Consider the following 21751-nt stretch of genomic DNA (forward strand, 5'->3'; position numbering starts at 1 on the left):
ATTGGGGAGATCACCTTATTAGGGTATGAAGTATGAGAGGAGTAAGTGAATGGAGAAAAAATACTGTTAAAAAAAAAAAGCATGCCCCTTGGACAGAATTATTGCAATAAATTCTCATCCTTCTTGGGGAAATAATGATCTTACGAAATTGTAAGAATTATAATAAAGAAATGATAATGTGTATGATCAATAGAGAAAAGAAACGGGGTCATTCTTCCTTATCTATGGTATCCTAGATAATTAGAACTGTAATATAGAATACAGTATGAAGGGAATGGTTCGATACTCCATAACGAGATATATGATTTTTTCTAAATCACTATAAAAAAAGGTGGAGAAATTGACATATGTGTTAATTTGACAGTAAAGTGCTGAGTAGGAAATAACAAATCAGGATAAAATGCATGGTAGAGTAGTATACATCCTAAACTTGTACATTAAATGGTATTGAATACAAAAGGGTTAAGTGACATACAGTCGGGTCCATAAATATTGGGACATCGACACAATTCTAACATTTTTGGCTCTATACACCACCACAATGGATTTGAAATAAAACGAACAAGATGTGCTTTAACTGCAGACTGTCAGCTTTAATTTGAGGGTATTTACATCAAAATCAGGTGAACGGTGTAGGAATTACAACCGTTTGCATATGTGCCTCCCACTTGTTAAGGGACCAAAAGTAATGGGACAATTGGCTTCTCAGCTGTTCCATGGCCAGGTGTGTGTTATTCCCTCATTATCTCAATTACAATGAGCAGATAAAAGGTCCAGAGTTCATTTCAAGTGTGCTATTTGCATTTGGAATCTGTTGCTGTCAACTCTCAAGATGAGATCCAAAGAGCTGTCACTATCAGTGAAGCAAGCCATCATTAGGCTGAAAAAACAAAACAAACCCATCAGAGAATTAGCAAAAACATTAGGCGTTGCCAAAACAATGGTTTGGAACATTCTTAAAAAGAAGGAACACACCGGTGAGCTCAGCAACACCAAAAGACCCAGAAGACCACGGAAAACAACTGTGGTGGATGACCGAAGAATTCTTTCCCTGGTGAAGAAAACACCCTTCACAACAGTTGGCCAGATCAAGAACACTCTCCAGGAGGTAGGTGTATGTGTGTCAAAGTCAACAATCAAGAGAAGACTTCACCAGAGTGAATACAGAGGGTTCACCACAAGATGTAAACCATTGGTGAGGCTCAAAAACAGGAAGGCCAGATTAGAGTTTGCCAAACGACATCTAAAAAAGCCTTCACAGTTCTGGAACAACATCCTATGGACAGATGAGACCAAGATCAACTTGTACCAGAGTGATGGGAAGAGAAGAGTATGGAGAAGGAAAGGAACTGCTCATGATCCTAAGCATACCACCTCATCAGTGAAGCATGGTGGTGGTAGTGTCATGGCGTGGGCATGTATGGCTGCCAATGGAACTGGTTCTCTTGTATTTATTGATGATGTGACTGCTGACAAAAGCAGCAGGATGAATTCTGAAGTGTTTCGGGCAATATTATCTGCTCATATTCAGCCAAATGCTTCAGAACTCATTGGACGCCGCTTCACAGTGCAGATGGACAATGACCCCAAAACATACTGCAAAGCAACCACAGAGTTTTTTAAGGGAAAGAAGTGGAATGTTATGCAATGGCCAAGTCAATCACCTGACCTGAATCCGATTGAGCATGCATTTCACTTGCTGAAGACAAAACTGAAGGGAAAATGCCCCAAGAACAAGCATGCACTGAAGACAGTTTCAGTAGAGGCCTGGCAGAGCATCACCAGGGATGAATCCCAGTGTCTGGTGATGTCTATGCTTTCCAGACTTCAGGCTGTAATTGACTGCAAAGGATTTGCAACCAAGTATTAAAAAGTGAAAGTTTGATTTATAATTATTCTGTCCCAATACTTTTGGTCCCTTAACAAGTGGGAGGCACATATGCAAACTGTTGTAATTCCCACACCATTCACCTGATTTGGATGTAAATACCCTCAAATTAAAGCTGACAGTCTGCAGTTAAAGCACATCTTGTTCGTTTCATTTCGAATCCATTGTGGTGGTGTATAGAGCCAAAAATGTTAGAATTGTGTCGATGTCCCAATATTTATGGACCTGACTGTAGTTCATTATTACAATGTGTATACACAATGCTGCAGCATCTAATTTTTTTTTTAAGCTGGCAAATACCTTTTTACTTTCTGTATTAGTTTAGCTTCATTGTATTGCAGCGGCCCTGACTGATGTGACCGTAATTCACTGAACTATGAACTGTCTTCCTGTGACCGCATACTGCTGACTGGTGCTGTAGTGGTCACATGACTTAGTGAAAAAAAAAAAAACTTATTTGGGATTCAAGCAAAAATAAATTTAACTAAATTGCTTTAAACATTCATAGAAATTCTAATTTAAAAACATTTTGTCTATTATTTTTGTATGTGGGGGGACTAATAACTAGGTGATGCCTCCATCAATCATTCCCTGTTAGATCCACCCCGCTAGTGATTAGAAACATGTTGGCATGGAAGAGGGGAAAAGGAAGTCACTCATCTACTGTTTAAAAGCCTACAAAGATGACTCTCTATTCACATGGGCAGCCTACATCGTGACAGACTAGGAAGTGAATAGCTTGTCTGTTCACAAGAAAAGGGAGCATGGGCAGTACAGCTGGAAGCAGCCAAATAAGAGGGTGTAGTGGTGGGGCAGGGGCAGAGAGGCAGCACCAGTAAACAGCAGGATCAACCAGGTTTTTATTAATCTACAGAACATGAAAGGTGAAATGAGTAAGTAAATTATAATGAATATGTTATAATGTATATGCAATTTTTATTCCTATTGTGTTTAATGAGGGATATGCAGTTTTAACAGTATATCTACCTAAATTACTTTTACTGCCTCTTTCTACTTGGTCTGGATTAACTTCGAATTGATTTTAGAAAATTTGCCTCCCAACACCTAAGTCAGGAGTTGCAAAGCCCCAACACCTAAAGCCCCATTCACACTTCAGCGTTTTGTAGCGTGAAGCTCAAAGCTTCAAAATGTTTGGGGAGAAAAACATCATTATAACTCTATGGAGATGGTTCACATCTCCACTCCAAGTCACTTGAAGCTCAGAAATGTTTTGGAGCTACTTTTGTAGCTCCATTTGGGAAGATTGGTGTGTTTGTGGCGCGTTTTCATTCCCATAGAAATACTTGGAAAAGTGCAAATCACGCCTTTTCATGCACCTTAGCGCATTTTGTCGCACGACCATGAGCATTTTTCTAGCATGACAAAACATGGCAACAATTGACGTCACAGATTAAATTTCTCTATTGGCTAATACAAAAATGCCAGAACTCAAAAAGCCTGAAAACACCTGAACAAATTGCACACAAACACGCATAAAAATGTATGACAAAACACATGAAAAAATGAATGGGGCTTAAGTCGGAACGTGCGTTACCACATCACACGTAATGTGAATGGGTAGTTATGTGTTTTGCAGACTTGTAGGGAATTTGCAAGAAGAGATATTACTAGCAAGAGGTAGGAACATACATATGCCTCCATGTAATTTTTGTGTTTTAAGTCCCTCTCCCCATAAGAGATACCTCTAATGGTTTTGAGTCAATTTTATTTTAGGTTTTGTACAAACTAAAGTAACTGCATTACAAAAGACTCCCAGAGCGCTCTAGTTTTTCTAAAGAGACAGAGAAAATGCTCCATGCTTTAAGACAGCAACACATGTTTTCATTCAACCAGTGGGTTGAACAAAAAATATGAGCCAATTTCCTCCATCCACACTTCTCCACCGGCAGGGTACCATAATAAGTGTTGTTGGCTATAGCCAGTGGCACTGATCGTTCAGGGAAAACCTAACAGGCTGGTTGTACACAAGTTGGTTGATTGGCTTGTGTACAACCAGCTAGCCCATACATAGATCAATATTTGTCCGGCCCCTCCTAAACTGGCCAATAATCGATCCATATATGGCCAGCTTTAGACTTGTTTTTCCTAAGCAAAACATGTTTTTACAACACTTGGCAAGGTGGCCACTAAAATGGATAAAAAGTCAGACTACTAACAAAAAAAAAAAAAAAAGATTATTGGCAACACATTTATTTTGGATGAAATTATCTATTTACTTTTTCTATTGCTTGTTACATCCGGTACAAAGTTTAAAAAGGCACTGGTTATTTTGTGTGTTGTTTACTGTCAGTTCTGTTATTAGTTGTGATACGAATTAGCCAAGGCAGAGCTGGGAGTTTTTTCTAGTCAGATACAGAAAAGTCGATGAGAGCATGGGTCAGAAGTGTGTGAGGGTCAGGACAGAAATATTCATAGCTTTCAAACTCTCACTCTTGCTGTTTGGCATTTTCCCAGTGCAGATCAGTGCAATCCTGGATTAAAAAAGTAAGCTAAAAGTTATTCTTTTGTTCATAAGGTTCCTGTGTACTCCCCATTCTTTCCTGCTGTTTTTGCTGATACAAACGGTCAGATAATATTACAAGTAAAAATTGTGTTTAACTGATAATATCACAAGCAAAAAATGTGTTTCTTAATGGTACATTAAGGGACCCAGGATGTAGTATTCAGGTCTATAATTTATGCTGCTGCCTTCAGGAAAATTGACACTGCAAAACAAAAATAAAAAGACAGCCCAATATAAACCCTCCCACTGCCAGCCTGCCACCATTTTTTGCTAGTGTTTGCTAGTGTCTTAGTAGGACAGATGTATGCTCCCCTCCCGTATTTATGGTGTAACATGTTACTATTGCAGCTGTGCCCCCTTCCCCGAGTCCTCACTCTGACAGCAGGCCAGGGATCTTCTCCCCACTCCTGCTGACACAGTTTAAAAAACACTGCCTCGTCGTTCATTCACAGAGTTCTGTGATTAGGAGAACTACAATTGCCATCAGCCTTTGTGGATGACAGCTTGTACAGTAGTTCTCAATGAAGTACCAGAGCACTGTGAGTGCTCTAGGAAGTTCATTGATGCTTCCTGTCATTGTGTAACTGCCTGCTTGTACCAGGTATGAGCAAACCGCTTACATTGACAATCTGCATCTACTTTACAGGCTCCCAATAGAAAATAATAAGTGCACATTTTATTACCTGCAAAAGAGATGTGCATTTATTATTGTTTGTAAAAGGTGAACTTTTCCTTTAATCGCCTCCTACCCACCATATAAGGAAATGACGGGAGGGCAGTGGTTCTCTCATTCTGGGGGGACCTCATATGATGTCCTCCCACTCTAGCTGCGTATGTGCACCCCTGGGGGCAGCACGGTGTGGCAATCGGTGGTGCGTTGTGTCCCTGGGACACAGCAGATCACAGATTGCAGTAAAGAGCCGATGACGTAGGCTCTGTCATGTGATCAGCTGTGTCCAATGACAGCTGATCGCATGTAAATATGAAATATTGGTTATTGGCAGTCCTCTCCTCACACTGACAGCGCTTGAGGAGAGCCGGTAAGCTGCATTCCTCAGAGGGGACATCCACACTGATCAGCAGGGCACTGATTATCAGTGCCCTGATTATCCGTGTAGGCCCATTAGTGCTGCCTTTCAGTGCTCATAACTGCCACCTATCAGTGCCCATCAATGCCACATACCAGTGCACATCAATTCCACATATCAGTGCCCATCAGAGCTGCCTTTCAGTGCTGCCTATCAGTGCCAGTCATTGCTGCCAATCAGTGCTAGTCAGTGCCACCTATCGGTGCCCATCAGTGCTGCCTAACAATTCCAATCAGTGTCGCCTATCAGTACCATTTATGAGTGATGCCTGTCAATGCCCACCAGTGATACCTGTCAGTGCCCATCAGTACTGCCAATCAATGCCCATCAGTACAGCCTATAAGTGCCCATCAGTGCAGCCTCATTAGTGGACATCAGTGAAGGAGAAAAATTACCTATTTACATAATTTTATAACAGAAACTAAGAAAAAAAGTTTTTTTTTTTCTTCTAAATTTTCAGTCTTTTTTAGTTAGTTTAGCAAAAAATAAAAAACTAGTGGTGATTAAATACCACCAAAAGAAAGCTCTGTCTCAAAAAAATTATAAAGTGAAAATTGGCCTGGGCAGGAAGGGGGTAAAAGTGCCCGGTAGGCAAGTGGTTAATTTTTTATCTTTTATTTAATGAACATTCTTTTCATTCTTTTTTATCTAGCACATTGCTGCAGCACCAAGCTTTCCAGATATGCAGATTGTTGGCATTGTCTTATAAGAAGTATCTAGACCCTGCTGGGCAGAAGCAGGACCAGCCTGTTTGTTCTTTGGCCAGTTCCTATGTTTCCATGCATAGTTGAGTTGCTTGGCCTTGTTTCTATATCCAATGCATGAAAACACAGGGACTTCAGTCCAGAGCACCTGTCATTTTTCTGCACCCATGAGTCAAAATTTGAAATGGTTGGCTATAGCAGGAGGCAGTTTATTGACGAAAGGCTGCAGAGTGGTACAATAATGAGTTTTTGTGGGCAACCGTGAAGCATGCTGGAGGTTCCTTGCAAGTTTGGGGCTGCATTTCTGCAAATGGATTTGGAGATTTGGTCAGGAGCAATGGTGTCCTCAAAGCTGAGAAAGACACAGAGATACTTCTCTATGCCATACCATCTGGGAGGTGTACGATTGGCCCCAAATTTATTTTGCAGCAGGACAACAGCCCCAAACATGCAATTAATGTCATTATGAACTATCTTCAGTGTAGAGAAAAACAATGAGGCCTGGAGGTAATGGTTTGGACCCACAGAGCCATGATCTCAACATTATGGAATCTGTCTGGGATTACATGAAGAGACAGCAGGATTTGTGGCAGCCTACATCCGCAGAAGATCTGTGGTTAGTCCTCCAAGATGTTTGGAATAACCTTACTGTGGAGTTCCTTTTAAAAACCATGTGCAAGTGTACCTAGAAGAATTGAAGAATTGATATTGTTTTGAAGGCAAAGGGTGGTCACACCAAATGTTGATTTGATTTGGATTTCTCTTCTGTTTACTTTCCATTTTGTTAATTGATACAAAAATTACTGGAATTGATCCCCTGTATGGATCTCTCTGCAGTAGCTGAAAGCCAGCATCAGGGAAAGGAGAAGAAGCCAGCTTTCAGCTGCTACAGAGAGCCATACAGGGGATCAGTTCCATTTATAGCCCACCCCCCATCGTGCCGATTACCCTCCCTGCCCACATCAAATTTACCCAGCTGCCAGGGCCCTGTATAGGAGCACTGGTTGTACCCCCTTATCCACAGCTCGGGTTGCACAGCTTGCTTTTGGAGTTCCCACTGTGCATAAATACTTCATGCTGTGCCCCCCTTTTTTTTTCTTTAATTTAACCACTTGCCGTCCACCTGCTGTTTATAAACGGCAGGACTGTGGCACTCCAGGGGCCATTCCTAGGTGTGCGCGCTCCTCCGGACACATTGAAACACCGATCATCGGATGGGACCTCTGTATGAGGTCCCGGTCATGTGATCACTGATTGGCCAATCAGTGATCACATGCAAAGTAGTAAGCAAGATGCCACTTGTGACATCATTGCTTACTACGTGTGAAATCTGTGAATGATCACAGAGGTCACATGGTACAAGGCTATTCACAACAGCCTTGTACCATGTGACAAGCTGTGACCAATCACAGCTCACTCAATAGTTCTCAATAGAGGTTGGTATACATAGTTCAATCTCAGTGTTTGCTGATGACACAAAGCTAAGCAGGGCAATAACCTCACAGCAGTATATAGAAACATTTCAAGAAGACCTCAATAAAGTAAAGGGGTGGACAACTACATGGCAAATGAGGTTTAATGTTGAAAAATGTAAAGTAATGCACTTGTCTAAAAATACAAATGCAAGTTACTCACTAAGGGGAAAACCCTTGGGGGAATCCAGTATGGAAAAAGATCTGGGGGTCCTAGTAGGTCACAGGTTCAGCAATAGCATGCAATGCCAATTTGCAGCAAGCAAAGCTAGCAGACTATTAGCATGCATTAAAAAAGGTATTTACTCAAGAGAAAGAAACTATAATTCTACACCATTACAAAACTCATTCCGGCCACACCTTGAGTGTGCTGTCCAGTTCTGGTCACCTGTCTCCAGGAAGGATGTGGTGGAATTGTAGAGAGTCCAGAGAAAGGCAACAATGCTAATAAAGGGAGAACCTCAGTTTGAAGGAACAACTGCAGTCATTAAACGTATTCTCTCTGGAGAAGAGACGCTTAAGAGGGGACATGATCACGATATACAACTATCTCAGTGGCGATTCTAGCATAGGGAGAAATCTGTTCAGTCTCAGGTCACTTAAGAGGACACCTGGCCACTCATGGAAGTTAGACGAAATACAATTTAACCTTAAACTGTGTAACAGGCTCTTTTCTGTCAGAGTGGTACAAATGTGGAATGCCCTTCCACTGTTGGTGGTGTCAGTGGGGAGTGTTAATAATTTAAAAAAACTCTTAGATGGGCATCTTGAAGAACACAAAATACAGGGGTATGGGAAATGGTATTGGCAAGCACACCCACACAGGTTGACCCAGATGGGCTGATGTCTTTATTCTGCTTTGCCAACTGTGTAACTATGTGTAACCCAATGTACCTGAACACTCATCCTAATTCCCTTAATGTAATACATTAAAAGGATTTTATGGTAAGTAGAAAATTCCATTCTTTTTGGCACCACCCCTTTAACATGACCAATTAATGTGTTGTAAACTAAAGAGGTTCTCCAGCCAAAGCAAAAATTTCTCAGCTGTTCCTGGCCAATGCATTGCCTTTTGTTCAACAGGCACTACATAAGTAGATGTAAAATTTCAATCCCATTATTGTTACAGTGCTTGATGGACTAAGTTCAGCCACTCATATATAGTAACATATTTAAGGAACTTTATATACAAATGCCTCCACCATAATGCCAGATTTCACTCACTGGGGAAAATAAGGGTTTCAGGCACAGGAAACCGCATGCAAGGCCTGGAAGCTAAAAAAAAAAAAAAAAAAAAAAAACTCAGAAAAGCTGTAACATTTTTGTCACGCAGAGAAACCTCTAATGTGGTCTGACATGTAAAATGTATGTGGTCCATAGGGTATGTGTTGTGCAGATGTAGTGTTGTAGCCTAGTTTACATTTACATCATTGCCACGTTTGCTTTTTTCTTTCCCTAGAAATCCCCGAGTGATTACACCAACTTTGACCGTGAATTCCTCAGTGAAAAGCCTCGACTTTCATACAGTGATAAAAACCTTATTGATTCAATGGACCAGACTGCGTTTCATGGATTCTCCTTCATCAACCCTAAGATGGAGAGGCTCATTGAGAAATAACAGTTAGCTCCCCTTTTTTCTCTGTGAACTGTAGACCCAGACTTACACTAAAGGGAACAACATTCAGAACTGCATCTGTACTACTTCTGCTATGGAGTTAAAATTATAGAGCATTTGTTTCACACTGATCACTCCAGCTACAAAAAGGAGATTATTCTAAATATAAAATATTCCTGCAAAAGAACAGCTCTCTCTGAAAAAGTCCCTCCCATCTGGAAACTTGAATCCTAAAAATCCTAAATGTTAAATATATATATATATATATGGATTCTGCTGTATATATTGCTTTTGGGTTCTAAATAGTGTGGGTGGGTAGAAGGGATATGACAATGAAGTGAAAATATTTTTTACAGTCCACTCCTGCTTCATTCTAAAAAAGGAAAATAAATGGGTATTTAAAATGCCAATCAATCAATTCTTTTTGTTCTATACACACCCCCTAACAAAATTTAAATGGGGAAAAAGTACAAAATAGTTTTGTAAGCATGCACAGCTAGTAAAGGTATATTCCTGAGAATCCCCAATGTCTTTTCAAATCACTGCATGCTCTGTCTGTTAGCTAGGCGACCACCTGGTCCCTGAGGTCACACTGATCAGTGCATCACTGGAACAGAGGGCTGGAAGAGCAGCTAATAAAGTTATTCTAAGAAGGGAGGATTTATGCAAATGTATGCTAAAAGGGATAACCTCTTTGAAGGCCTTTATAACATTAACAGTAGTATGTATGTACATACAGCATGAACTGAGAGAATCTTTCAGAACATAATAAGAACTGCTATTGCGGATTTGTTTTTGAAAAAACACATTCTGGGTTCATGCTTATGCTTGCATCAATGCTTGGCATCACTGAGCTGGAACAGGCATGTGTATTGAACGTTAAATAGGAGACTATAGAAAGGAAAAAAGAAATGCTACATCGGTGGACTTCCTTGATTTGCTTAAGCAAGTTCACTGGTATAGCCTTTACAAGTGTGCCTATCCTCCAAAGAATAATTGTACTTTTACTCTTAATTTTAGTTAATAGTCCTCCTCTGTGTCAGCAATATAGTAATAGATGAAAAGATAAAAGAATATTGGGGGACAGGCAAGTTCACTCACTAAGAGTATGTACTGTGAAAGGAAAACCTTTTATTCAAAACACATAATTATGTCCACTGCTGCAAACCATAATGGATCACCAAGATAGCAGTACAGTGCATCCAGAAAGTATACACAGCTCTTACCTTTTGCCACATTTTTGTTATGTGGAAGGGGATAAAAGAAAGCGTTCAAACCTTGCGCATTACCTCAATAAACACTGAATAATTAAATTTTATTTAAGAAATATACTCACAAGAGTAGCGATAAAACAGGCATAAGTTAACCATAATCCACACAGGGTTACAGGTCAATCCAAAGGGCAGATAAAAGCTAAAACGTTTCGAACGGTGCTCCCTTCTTCATTAGAGCTGATCAAAAAAACATATATACAAATTCCCCTCAAAATATTACATGAATCACAGATATTCAACATGGCATAACAGGTGGTGGTACTGTAGATGAGTATAAGAATACTCATAAAAATGGCAATACTTATGATAATCAGGTAAAAAAAAACACACAGAAAAAATGGGTAGAAATATATGGTGGAAAAGTTGAGCACTTAATTGTAAAGCTAGCAGAAAAATCGCTGGTTGGAGATCAATAAGCAATAAAAAGTAATGTAAACTGTAATCCATAGAATGTAACTACAGTATAAATAATTGATAATTACTTGTAAAAATATACCCAATATTAGTAAAACTAAACCTAAAAATACAAATACATTAATAAATATCATATAAAATGTATAAAAAAAATATATAATATAAAAAACTCCATATATAAAGAATTCATACAATAAAAAATAAATAAATATATATATGTGTAATATATACATACACATATAGACATGCAAAAGCACACTTAATACTTATAAAACCCTGATACGTTCATTTTCTAGCATACAAAATTTGTGTAGTATAAAATTGTGTGTAATATAAATACAAATACCTGAGTTTGGCAGATAGAAACTTCAGTATGGCAGAGTTTCCATAGCAAGGAGACATTCAGCCACAGAGTGTCAGTATTACAGCATTTCAGACTGTTTAGTGTGGCTGGCGGTTAAAGCAGTGAATTAAATACTGTAAACCGCCTGCAGGTGGCAGTGGAATTCACACCGGTTAATAAGCACTTCTGCGCATGCGCCATGCGCTCCAGCAGCCATAGTACCAAAGATCATGTAGAAGGAAGTCTATAATAACAGCTCCTGCAAGTCGTGCAGTAAAAAGTGATCAAACGGCAGAATATTGGCCAAATACACACTAGACCTCCAGGGACTCATAATATTTTAGGGGGACCGTGAATTATAATTAAATACATAATAGGTGGAGGGTGCTGACAGATCACACATGAGCCATATGTTCCCTCCAGCAATCAGTGTAGAACAAGCGCCATCTAGTGACAGCTTTAACAATTGCAGGCTAATTTGTGAAAAACAATGAGTTGGTGGCCTCTGCTTCATATGGTCACGAAGCTACACAGACACACAGAGGCGGGACCGAGCATATAGATTGCCAAAGTGAGAATAAAAAACATAAATAAAAAATATAGAATGCTGAAAAAATTGGAAAATCTTTCTATGTAATCTTATGAAAGTGAATAGGTGTGATAATAGTAAAGCTATCTATTTTTTAGGTGACATGTAATTTATGTATGATATATATCTATATATGTAAAAACACACGTAAAAATACATAGGACCTCTTATGACATTACATTTGAAATTTATGAATAACAACGTCTATTTCCATAGTAAGACAATTACACATTCCTGATCTGTATAGCTCCCATAATTGATGATTAAATTAAAATCCATGAAAAATCGGGGAGTCATTCCTAGTTCCAGTGTAAATGAATGACCTTTTCGAAATAGTTTTTATAAAAAAATTACTACCCACTCTTTCCTAACAATAGGTATATTCTTGGAGCAATTAAAAGAGAATTTAAAATAAAACTAGAGGAAAAAGGAATATCTAATATATAACACGCAAAAAATATTTTACACATTATTAATATTATTATACAGTATTTATATAGCATTAAAAGGTTTGCTCAGCGCTGTACATTATAGTGGGGGACAGAACATGAGACAATACAGTAACAAAACACGAGGGGGTCAAGGGCCCTGCTCTTTCGAGCTTACAATCTAGGAGGGAGGACATTATATAATATAAAAATATATATATAAAAATGAATGTCAGATTTGTTTTTAATAATTTCTGCTTCGAAGTGCAGCATCTGTTTCGTTAACGTTATTGTCCCATTCATTAAAACTAATGATATCAGTGTAAGTGGTGAGTTCCTCCTGAAGATGAGAGATTTCTAGTCTAATATTTTCTAGAGTTCTTTCTCTCTGCTGTATAATAATCTTTACCTAAATTTCATCTTTCCAACTTGTGTCAAGTTCTTCCTCTAAAAAATGGCATAATTTAGTGATTCTAAGACCTCTCGGGATTCTGTTAACCTCAAGATGTTTCTGAAGTAACAAAATATCCCACCATTGTACCATTTCCTTTTCTAGTGCATGTTTTAACTTATAAAACAGTGACACCACAGAGTCTTCTCTTTTATGAATATTAGGAGTATTATCTATAGTAGGTTGTTGGGTGTTGCATCTATACGGTTGTTGTTCAAAAGAATCAACGCTACATGTAAAACCCTTGGCTAGGGAATTTCTTCGCACTTCTCTTTGTTCAATGGATAATACCATAGTGGAAGAATAGCCACAGTGGATAAGTAAAAAAATGAAAAATAAAAACCATATAAAAGATAAACCATATAAAGATATATATCTAAAATTAATTGAATTTTAAATCAATTAAATAAAAAATTATGTTGTGTATAATTGTCCAAAAGTAACAGTTTCAGTCAAGGAGGTGATGAGCAAAGTCCCTGACATTTTGTTATGTTACAGCCTTATTCCAAAATGGATTAAATTCATTTTTTCGTCGTCATTATGGGGTATTGTTTGTACAATGTTAACATGAAAGAAGCTCATTTTGAAATCTTTGCAATCTAATAAATATAAAAAATGAAAAAAAAACACGTACATAAGTATTCACAGCCTTTGCCATGACACTCAGAATTGAGCTCTGGTGCATCCTGTTCCCACTGATCATCCTTGAGATGTTTCCACAACTTGATTAGAGTCCACCTGTGGGAAATTCAGTTGATTGGACATGATTAGGAAAAGCATAAACCTGTCTATATAAGGTCCCACAGTTAACAGTGCATGTCAGAGCACAAACCAAGCCATGAAGCCCAAGGAATTGTCCATAGACCTCCGAGACAGGATTGTATCAAGGCACCAATCTGGGGAAGGGTACAGAAAAATTTTTGCAGCATTGAAAGTCCCAATGAACTCAGTGGCCTCCATCATCCGTAAACAGAAGAAGTTTGAAACCACCAGGAATCTTCCTAGAGTGGGCTGCCTGGCCAAAATGAGCAAAGGGCCTTAGCCAGGGAGGTAACTAAGCAACCGATGGTCACTCTGAAAATGCTCCAGCCTTTCTCTGTGGAGAGAGGAGAACCTTCCAGAAGAATAACCATCTGTGCAGCACTCCACCAGTCAGGCCTGTATGGTAGAGTGGCCAGATGGAAGCCACTCCTCAGTAAAAGGCAAATGGCAGCCTGCCTGGAGTTTGCCAAAATGCACCTGTGGGACTCTCAGACCATGAGAAACAAAACTCTCTCGTCTGATGAAACAAAGATTGAACTCTTTGGTCTGAATGCCGAGGGTCATGTCTGGAGGAAACCAGGCACCGCTCACCACCTGGCCAATGCCATCCCTACAGTGAAGCATGGTGGTGGCAGCATCATGCTGTGGGGATGTTTTTCAGTGGCAGGAACTGGGAGACTAGTCCAGATCAGAGGAAAGATGAATGCAGCAATGTACAGACACATCCTTGATGGAAACCAGTTCCACTGCGCTCTGGACCTTAGACTGGGGCGACGGTTCATCTTTCAACAGGACAAGGACCCTAAGCACACAGCCCACATAACAAAGGAGTGGCTACGGGCTAACTCTGTGAATGTCCTGGTGTGGCCCAGCCAGAGCCCAGACTTGAACCCGATTCAACATCTCTGGAGAGATCTGAAAATGGCTGTGCACTGACCCTCCCCATCCAACCTGATGGAGCTTGAGAGGTACTGTAAAGAAGAATGGGAGAAATTGCCCAAAAATAGGTGTGCCAAGCTTGTAGCATCATACTCAAAACGACTTGAGGCTGTAATTGGAGCTAAAGGTGCTTCAACAAAGTATTGAGAATATATATGTACAATTTAGTTTTTTTTCACTTTTTATTTTTAATAAATTGCAAAGATTTCAAAACAAACGTCTTTCACATTGTAATTATGGGGTATTGTTTGTAAAATGTTGAGGAAAAAAATTAATTTAATCCATTTTGGAATAAGGCTATAACAGAACAAAATGTGGCAAAAGTTAAGCGCTGTGAATACTTTTTGGATGCACTGTATATCTCACATGGGTGGCAGGATAGTTAGACAGAAAAAGTGATTCAGTGGTCTATAGCAATGCAGTATACAGTACCTGGTGCATGTGTCATGAATATTACTTGGTTATTCGCCATTCACTTGAAATTCAAAGGTGGTTATAGCAGCAAAAGTGCAAACTTGATGTACATATTTATCTTGATCATACATGATTATGGCAGCTAAAGTGTGAAATTCACATGTGTACATGCAATCTGTTAAATAATTTGTACAATTGTATCCATACCTGTTGATCACGAGGATCACAATGAATTTGTAGTGTGCTGTACATCACCCAAGCTGTAATGAATTAGTCCAGTTCAATGGGAGATTCTCCAAATGGAGCAATCACATGGTCCCCATATGGAATAAGTAGAAATTATTATAAAGGTGTCTCATGTGTGAAGTACTGTGTTTATGATGCATTTTGACACCTTAGTATGGCGATTTTCACAAACACAGATGTTCCTAGATGTCTGTTTGTAGATAGTCTTCAAACCTCAGAAAATTCCACCTTTCATGTTCATATCACACCAAGCATTGTTTCTAAATGTTTTTTACTGAGTATTTTAGGGTTTAGTATGACCTAAAAGCAGTGTGTTCTAGAATTGGATGTGTATGAATTGGATGCACTGGATACAAAGTGGGTTTACAATGTGGAGTGGAATCTATGAAGTGAAGTGCAGGTTAAGCCCCTTCGGGAGATGCTTCAAACAAAATCTAAGAGATTAAGAAGAAAAGAGCATCACACAGACGGTTGAGAGTCTGAACTTTACAATTATAGTATATTTAAAAGAAACATTTTTTAGGGGTTCTAAGCGGATCCCCTTTTATCAGAGCTCAATATACTGGTAAAGTTGCGACTGAAGTGCTGCTGGATTTAAAAAAGTTAAAAGATTGAGAGCATATTTATGTGCGTGAAAGTACTGTAGGCTTCGAAGCTGATTCAAGCAAAGTGTGCGCCTTTTTACTGTAATTAACCTAGTTCTTTCTTCATGTACAACAGTATGATGGGAATGTAGTGAAATATATAATCCTGAAAGCTCTGTTCACATAAAAGCCCAAGCCATCACATTATTATGTGGGTTGGGGAAATCTTCTCTATATGTTCACAGCAGTAATCAGAATCGACTGGCTCCTTCCTCATCCCCTCCACCTCTGTTAGAGTCAGACCACATTATGTCTGCTGTAAAAGGAGAAAATGAAAACCTAGAGATGGTGTAAAGGGGGTTGTGGAAGATATCTCTCTCTGAAGCTCATTTGTAGCTAATGTTATGGTGTCTCAGAATATGCTGGTCGATGTTGGATTGGCTTACTTCTGCAATGCGTAATGGTCTTAGTATTTCCATGCTTGATCCTCTTCTTCTGTCTCACTATGTCCAGACTCAGAATTGCAGGACACCCTAAATCATTTGTTCCTGGGAATAGTTTTCTATTGACTCTAGAGGAAAAGTTTTAAAGGTTTTTCTTCAACCTGTTCCATGTGCCAAAACTAAAAGGTGGTATTAATTCTAGCATGAACCAAATGTCCCTACAAAACAATATTTCCATTACAAAATTTTGCATGAAATCGGCAGGACTAGTGTTTGCCTCTCTGAGGCAAAATTAAATACATGGTGTCCGTATACATCCAAGCATGCCTGTCTTCCGTTATTCATCATCAGCAAATTCTCTGCCTACCTTTGTTACAGAGCCATTGGTCTATTCTCTATTTCCAGAATATCCACGACAGTCCTGAAATCTCTTTGGATGCTTCCATAAACTCAGAACATACAGGTCACAGGGTTCTTGATGGTTTATTTTCCTTCCAACTACCTGGAAAAAAGTCCACACATTTCAGAGTATTTGGGCCTTCCCTCCACCCAAAAAAAAGGTTGCTATCCAACCTCCTCTTTCCCTGTAATACTCTTTTAGGCTTATTTCAGAAACCGCTCAGAAGTAAGTCTCCTCCCGAGTAAGATTCTGCTCTCCCTCAGCAGTTACGCTTGAGATTTTATTTAATGAACCACCAATCAGGGTGATTCCCCTTGGGTGTTCTGGACCTTGGCTAGCCTAATTTTTGGCTGTCCTAATCATCCAATTTCAGTCCAAGCTTATCCGATACAACATTTGGTTGCCAAAGACATCAATCTTCTGATGATCTATCCATCTTCCTTATACAGTCAAGCAAGGAACTTTCTAGCCTGTTGGGTTTCCAACCCAGTTCCTGACGTGGGGAAGTCATTCCTTGCACATCACTGGTAGGAGATAAAGACAATCTCCAGTCTTTAGAACTGGGGAACAGTGTTCCACTCCCTCATACTCCAGTGAACTCGGTCATTATAGGTAACTTAGCTTATCAACATCCTGCAGCTCTAAGCGATAAGGATAACCTTACAAGGTCCACCAAGTAGGATGCTAACAAGCATTGCCATGGCCGTGGCCTATGCCAGTCTCCTAGGGTTACCAGGTGTCAGGTAGCCTGTTCAAAACCAAGACTGATCTCCTCTCTGATGGAAAAACATTGCCCATTAATCTTATTGCCTTTCTCTGGAGTGGAAATTTGGAAGACTGATTATTTCCACAATCACACTGGGTTCAGGGTTTAAGGCTCCTCCATCCATCTTCTAATTGCTATGTTGAATGTGAGGCACTGCAGACATGGCCTGACCTCCAGATTTTTATAAGTTACCCCTGTAGTAACCTGAACTGAGGATCGCATAGCACTGGCATCAGAGGCCTTGATTGCTTCCAGTTATTAACCCAGGCCAATATCGGTATTCATGCAAATGCTCTGATACCTGAAATTAATACCTTCAGGCTCGATTCTTTCAGCTGTCAGTGGGATTCCCCCACTGACAGCTGAAATGTAAATTTAAAAAAAAGCCAACAAAAACAAAAAAAAAGCCGGCAATTGCCGGTTGTTAAGGACCGGCAGCTGAATTGTAAAAAGTCCCAATTGGAGCTGTCAAAAAAAAAAAAAAGCCTCCTGATGTTTATCAATAACATTGCTCAGCAAAGAAACATTGTTTCATTTTGTATCTTTTTGTTCATCTACAGATCAAAGGGATGAACTTTCATCTGCAGATAAAGTCAATAAGTCCTCATGCACACTGGATGTTTCTACAGCTAATACATCCCCCAGCATGTTATCCTATGTGTCCATGCACTCATAGACTGTAATAATTTTTTGGCAGGGAAGTTTGTTGGCTGTAAAAAACCCAGGACTAGTGGGTCTCTAGGGGAGTTGTTTAGCTGTAAAAATGCTATAACGCTGAAAAACGCGATAAAACGCCGCAAACCAGTGTTTTTGGATGTTTCTTTGACCCCCAAAAAATTGGGGGGAGGGGTAAAAAAAAAGTTAAAAACTCAAATGTGGGAAAATGCTGCTGATTGCGGCAAAACACCGCTAAAAGCTAATGCAGAAACGCTAAAAAAAAGCTGAAAAACTCACGTTTTAACGTGACTTTACACAGCTAACGTTACCAGCATTATCAAAACGCCCCGTGTGCATGGATCCTTAAAGCAACATGTCCAGTTAAAAATTTCCTATGTTTAACACCTTATTAACCCTTAATTTACTCTAATCAGCTCTAATTAACTCCTTATTCTCCATTTAATTATGTTCCTGCTGATTTTTATTCATTTCTATTTTATTAACCATTAATAATTAAAACTTAAAAAACATAAAATAATCGTGCCGCGCGTCTCTTAATGTTAACCAGTAATGTAAATAAAATTCCAATGTGAAAGAATTCTATAAATATAAACAAAAAAACAACTAAACAGTAAAGTCCATATCCATGTCGTGTTTCCTTCAATATATAATGATGATATGGGCCACTGAAATCTTCTGTTTGATATATACAATGTGCCTTCACCAACACCTACATAAGTTGTGTTCTCACCTGTGATTTTTGACCTCACAATTAAGTTTGGTCAAAAATGGCTTGCGCCCATTAATTGGACATATATTAGTGGCAAGACCTCTATCAACACTCTCCTTCACTGCTGATTCAGCGCCTTCCTTCTCCTCTGCTCAGCACACATATAGGAAAAACATAGGCAAACCAATAGTGCTTTAACATTTAAAAAAAACTGCCAATTCATTATAATATATAACGGCCACTCACATAATACAGGAGCTCCATTGCACCAAATACTGCACATATGAATAAACAATCCTATAACCATAGCTGACACTCTCAGGCTCTAATAGATCTCACCTGACTCCTCTCCATGAGCACTCTGGGACAAGTCAGCTGACCGTGAGCATTGTGACATCACCAAGTCCCTCCCCTTCTGAGTTATGCCACAGAGATACATGGCTTCCTCAAAGGGATATCCCCCTGAGGGGCTTGGTGATGTCACAATGCTTGCGGTCAGCTCTCCCGAGCAATTGAGCCTTAGGCTGCCACTGTTCAGATTGGTGAAGCACTGGGATTGAAGGAAGGTATATCCATACCCCCCCCCCCCGTGATATAATAAACTGGAAGCAGAGAGGATTTTGTCACTTCAGCTTTTGGTTTGTTTACAAGCAGTTTCCAGCTTGTATAGCATCTGAATGAATCTGATCTCAGTTTAATCAGATGCTTTGAAGGCTAGAGAAGAGATATGAGGTCTAAAAGACCATAGATCTCTCTATAACGGGATTTGCTATCACAAAGGAGGATGTTCACCGCTTGTGTTAGCAATAAAGTTGATTTTAAAAAAAGCTTTACATAAAATATAAAAAAAAAATAAAGTGCCCCCTGTGCTCATGTGCAATTGCATATGCATACACAGGTCCCAAAAGAATTTGTAAATAGTAATCGCACCACACATAAAAGGCACTGCCATGATCATCAAAGTGAGAGTAATAATTCTAGTGCCAGACCTCCTGTGTAACTTTAAACTAGTAACCTCTAGACTTTTAACACGCAGCCTATAGCTATTTTCCAGTACTGTAGTTTGTTGCCATTCCACAGGCTTGCACAATTTATAGTGTGACATGTTGGGTATCTATTTACGTGGCATAACATCATCCTTTATATTTTAGCAAAATATGGGTATTGTGTTTTCATGCACTCGAATTCATTAAAGTGTATTTTTCCTGAAAATTAGCATTTTAAAAATGGCTGTGCAAATATTGTGTGACAATAAAATAGTGGTGGTTTAGAATTTTTTTTTATCTCCAGGGTCTTTGCTTTAAAAAATATATAATGTTTAGAGGTTCTTAGTAATTTTGTAGAAAGAAATGCTGATTTTTACATGTATGTGAGAAGTGTCAGAATTGGCTGGAGGTCAACTGGTTAAAATGAACTAAACGAAAGAGGAAAAAATATATGGAATGTACTGTCCCTTTTCAATGCAAAAAAGTTGATTGAAAAGTAAAATACATCCTGAAAAAGAAAAAAAACAACAAATGATGTACTGTCCTTTTAATTTCAAAGTAATAATGCAGAAAAGTAAAAAAAAAGTATCAACAAACCGTAAAGCACAATCGGTGTAAAATAACTTTGAAAGTTGCAGTTCAGTACTCTGAACTTGAAATGCTATATTTGGAACATTCAGAAGTAATCATACGTTAGAACTCAGAATTTGGAACTTGGAATTTGAAACTTTCAGTTTAACCATACAGGTTATGGGGAAAAGGGAAAAGCCAAATCAGTGCATTAGCACAGTAAGGCCTTCCTAAAACAGAAGGTATCCACATGTCTCCATCAAATATTCCAAAAAAGGATTATTTCTCATTTCAGTTAGTGAAGTCATTCAAATAATTTGGACCCAACGAGACGATGTACAACTGCACACTATCTCTGCACAGTACAATGCACAAAAAACTAGAAATAATTGGGATTTACTGGAACGTTAACATTTTCAAGTTGATCAAGGAAAACATTTAACAAATGCAGAAAAGTGCAAGGAAACCTATCGCTGAACAGTAAAATGCACCACAATAGAAATAGAAATAAAATTTTCAAATTATCAAGTCGATTAAAAAAATAAATGTAGAAAACTGCAAAGAAACATATCACTGAACAAAAAATTGAGAATTTCCGATCAAATACCGTAATTTTTCTTTTCTTTCCTGATGTACTCTATGACAGCATACGTTTGGGTAGCTCCTTCCGCGCTCCTATCCCATAGGACCCTACCCCCATAAATTTTGAGGCTGAGCCAAAAGCCCCATTCCATAACTAGCCTACCAGGAAAGGAAAATTACAGTAAGTATTTAATAAGAAATTTTCAGTTTTCCTGGCAGACTCCATGACCGCATACAGTATGTTTGGAAACTAGCCCCAAAAAAACCAAGGGAGGGATGCCAAAAAAGTAGGGTTTCAGTTATAGCACTTAGCCAACAGAAACCTTACGGATAAAAACGAACAGTATAAGGAAGCTAGCTACACACCATAATGAGTCAGAACAACTTTAATAGAAGCCATAAAGTCTACAAATTCCTGGTTGAGTGTGTTCTCACTGCTTCCGTAGGAACCAAGCTCTAAGCCCTAAAAGCCAGTTGGCTAGCTGGAATGACTCATCCAGCAATGATTCTGGATGATATCTCCATCCTGCTGGTTTTGCTAGAGAGTGACAAAGATGTCCTAAAATGCTACGCAAAGCTGTAGCTTGGGAGCATGCTCAAAGTATTTCAAAATCCATGGCATAGAACCAGTTATCATTAGTGGCAGTGCATATGGGATGAACAAATCTTTTGTTCTCGTAGGATGCCGAAGACACATCAGATTGCAACCCACTATGGGTATAAACACTACTTGTACTAGGCAGAACACCAACAAGGATCCCTCAGAGGCTAAGGCCCAGATCCTGACAAACCACCTGATTGAGGAAAAAAAAAAATCCCTTACAGAGGCTGGCTTCATGACTAAGCCTCTACTCAAAACTGGACTGAAAGAGATCCGATCTG

General features: G+C 39.1%; 1 protein-coding gene across 3 annotated transcripts in view; it reads left to right on the plus strand.

Annotated features, from left to right (window-relative positions):
• The window catches only part of PRKCD (protein kinase C delta), a 128960-nt gene extending 108952 nt beyond the window's left edge, over positions 1-20008 (plus strand). For all 3 annotated transcript variants that reach the window (XM_089681963.1, XM_089681965.1, XM_089681964.1), the window contains exon 18: positions 9136-20008. In XM_089681963.1, the coding sequence (XP_089538089.1) occupies positions 9136-9294 (159 nt within the window). In that variant the 3' untranslated portion in view covers positions 9295-20008. The remainder of the gene's footprint in view (positions 1-9135) is intronic.
• Positions 20009-21751: the final 1743 nt, after the last annotated feature.

The sequence above is a fragment of the Staurois parvus genome, unplaced genomic scaffold (genome assembly GCF_062004578.1).
Source record: "Staurois parvus isolate SC_StPar_1 unplaced genomic scaffold, SC_StPar_1.0 ptg000282l, whole genome shotgun sequence".
NCBI lineage: Eukaryota > Metazoa > Chordata > Amphibia > Anura > Ranidae > Staurois > Staurois parvus.